This window comes from Neoarius graeffei, chromosome 21, assembly GCF_027579695.1.
Source record: "Neoarius graeffei isolate fNeoGra1 chromosome 21, fNeoGra1.pri, whole genome shotgun sequence".
Lineage (NCBI taxonomy): Eukaryota > Metazoa > Chordata > Actinopteri > Siluriformes > Ariidae > Neoarius > Neoarius graeffei.
This window is the reverse complement of record NC_083589.1, coordinates 8,957,171-8,960,290: the sequence shown is the minus strand read 5'-3', so window position 1 is coordinate 8,960,290 and position 3,120 is coordinate 8,957,171. Positions and strand designations below refer to the sequence as shown.

The following is a 3,120-nucleotide window of genomic DNA, read 5'->3' as shown; positions in this document are numbered from 1 at the left end:
AGTTTAATCAGAGCCAGGCATCAGTGGTGTTCAGCCTTCAGCTCGACAAACCGGCCTGGAGGCCCAGAGAGCCAGGAAACCCTGAGCTGAGAGACAGACAGAGAGAGAGAAAAAGTAAGTGTCCTCCGCTCCCTGTGCTGCCACACCATCAACCTGGACGCTTTGGGAGACAAAAGCAACTTAATAACCACTTGTCCCTCTCCATAAAAAAAATCCCTGCACTCCTCACAACCCCTCTCACAACTTACAGATGTGTGGAGGACTTCTAACAGAGCCAGATGTGCTATTATTGAGATTTAATGACTGCCAAAGCTCTTGTTTAAATAGGTGACTCAATAATCCTGTAACCCATCAAACAGCAAATTGGTGAACCGAACCATTGCTTTTAATTATGGCACCAACAGCAAGTAGGCTATCTCAGAATGAAAGAGAAAATAATCTGATGCCAAAACAACTGCTCATCCTGTTCACCTCAAAAAATTGTGTTCGGGACATACGACACATAGGTCTAGTCAATCTCGGACTTTAGAAAATATAGCATTTGTGTGTTGATGCAGTTGCATGAGAAAAGAACCTGAATGCAAAACCAAAGACACTCGTGTAGAATGTAGATCATGATCACCAAAAACTTCTGTGAGACTGAGCAAATATAAAGGACAATGTGTTGGTAAAACAGGACTTAACAGTTGGTGTGAGGTTCAAGATATGGTTCATGAAAAAGTCATTTGATGAGAGAGAGAGAGAGAGAGAGAGAGAGAGAGAGGTGTCAGTGAGATTTGCATGAACAGGACAGAATCGTTTCATTTCTCCCAGAATAGAGCAGAAACTTCACCAGATGTTCAACTTCCTTCAGTCAAACTCACTGAAGCACAAAACACAGCACTGAATCTACAGCTAATCACACTCTCTCATCACACTGATCATCACTATTAACTCCAATAAAAGAACAGACAACGTCCAAAATTCAGCTTTATTTCAGCACAAACTACAGGAAGAGCAACAGGACAGTGAAGAGAGGAAAGACAGAAATGTCAGCATTGTGTAGAATTGAAACTCTATTGTAGATGGATCATAAGCAGCTCCATGTTAAACTCTATCTTGGATCCACTAGCCTTCACACTGACTCTTTCTGAACGTGACTGGATGATTGACGTTGTTATGGGAGACCGTGCAGCTGAACTCCACCCCCTTTTCCCAGAGGTCTTTGCTGAGGGTCAGGGTGCTGCTGCGGCTGTAACGGCCGTTCTTCTCTACTTCTGCGCTGCTCAGAACCCCGTTCTTCACCTCTGAGCCGTCCAGTGTCCAGCTCACCAGCGCCCCCTGTGGAGAGTAGCCAGACAGCAGGCAGAGCAGCGAGGCCGATCCCTTGGACAGCTGCAGAGGGGACGGAGGGAGCAGAGACACGGAGGGAGCTGTGGAACCCGCTGGAGAGGAGAAACACACAAACACATCATAGACACCTCATTCACACACAATTAGAAATGAGGATGAAATATTTCTGGAACTTTGTGGAACTGACTGATCTTACAGAGGAATTAAGTCGAATAAAGTCTGACTTCATGACTGAGTTTCATTCACTACTTTATTATGTGACATCAGTTTCAGTGCAGCAACAAAACAAACATGTTCCACTCTGTAATTTATCTGGGAAAATAATTTTAGAACAAGTTTTATTACTTTATAGTTCAAACCTTCAGCACATTTAACTGCAGCAAATACAAATGTAGCTGATGACAGAAATATTCATCGTTTAACACAAACACACACAGCAGCTTTCATCTGGATTTTACATCAGCACACAGTCACTATATTTATTAAATGTTTATTATAGAGTAACTGCAGAGTTATTGCATGTTGAATTTATAGCAAGTGTGTAATTATTACATATTTTACATAAATAATTGTGTATTTATTGAATGTTTAAGAACATTGATATGGGATCTGTTCTGATACTGAAATGTATTCCTCATCAGAGCATAATAACACACAATAAATTCACTTACACAATTATAAACATCAACAATCTGTTCAGGTTAAGTTTATTACTTTAATTAGTAATGAACTAAATTAATTTTGCATTAAAAGAAGAAAACACACTTACTGTTCACAATGAGTTTGGAGCCTCCACCAAAAGTCAACCACAGTGATACATTCTAATGAAACCGTCGTACAAAAACCTCCATCACACTGCAGTACACACACACACACACACACACACACACACACACACACACACACACACACTTTGCATTATCAGTCCATGCTTCAGTGCTCTGCGAGTGTTTATAGCCCTGTGACTTTAACACTTCATGACTGAGAGCTGCTGCTCAGCAACTTCACCCACAGCAACCATGACTTTGATCAGCGTCTTCATCTGCACACTGGCCCTCTGGACTCAAGGTGAGAGTTCAACATCAACTCACAGCCTCACACACTTCATTTCATACGAATTCTACACCACTTTAGAGCTTACAAACACAATCTATGTTTCTCTTCAGGATCCAGAGGTCAGGTGACTGTGACTCAGACTCCTTCAGTGCAAACTGTTGCTCCAGGAAACACAGTCATCATCAACTGTAGAACCAGTACCAGAGTGTATGGTGGTACCAGGCTCAACTGGTACCTGCAGAAACCTGGAGAAGCTCCTAAACTCCTGATCTACTATACTACTAACTTACAGTCAGGGATTCCAGCTCGGTTCAGCGGCAGTGGATCGAATACTGACTTCACTCTGACCATCAGTGGAGTCCAGACTGAAGATGCAGGAGATTACTACTGTCAGAGTTTACATTATATCAGTAGTAGCTGGGTGTTCACACAGTGTTAGAGCGTCGTACAAAAACCTGGGTCAGTGAGAGTGCACAGAGAAGCACTGCTGCAGCTGGGAGCGACTGCAGGTGCTGAGGGGGAGGATGTGATACAGCACAATGACACACACTGTGGACGAGAGAAAACACACCACACTAACTCACTAATACACACACATCTGTGAGAGGAGTCCACCTTTCTCAGCTGTGGACAGACAAACAAAGTCCTGATCATTCTGATTCACTGATTACTAATTATCTTTATCCCATTTTACACAGTTAAGTATTTATTATAGTTACAATTTGTTGCGTA

General features: G+C 42.3%; 1 long non-coding RNA gene and 1 gene segment (V, D, J or C); one reads left to right on the top strand and one right to left on the bottom strand.

Annotated features, from left to right (window-relative positions):
- Positions 1 to 956: 956 nt before the first annotated feature.
- Positions 957 to 2,185, bottom strand: LOC132870013 (uncharacterized). Its single transcript, XR_009651040.1, has 2 exons — positions 2,102 to 2,185; positions 957 to 1,424 (listed from the first exon to the last, which is right to left on the bottom strand). It is a non-coding gene; the product is annotated as an uncharacterized LOC132870013 (long non-coding RNA).
- A 140-nt stretch (positions 2,186 to 2,325) lies between these two features.
- LOC132870012 (immunoglobulin kappa variable 1-39-like) lies at positions 2,326 to 2,837 on the top strand. The segment is given in 2 exon segments: positions 2,326 to 2,400; positions 2,499 to 2,837. Coding segments are annotated over 2 exon segments (378 nt in total).
- The last annotated feature ends 283 nt before the right edge of the window (positions 2,838 to 3,120 follow it).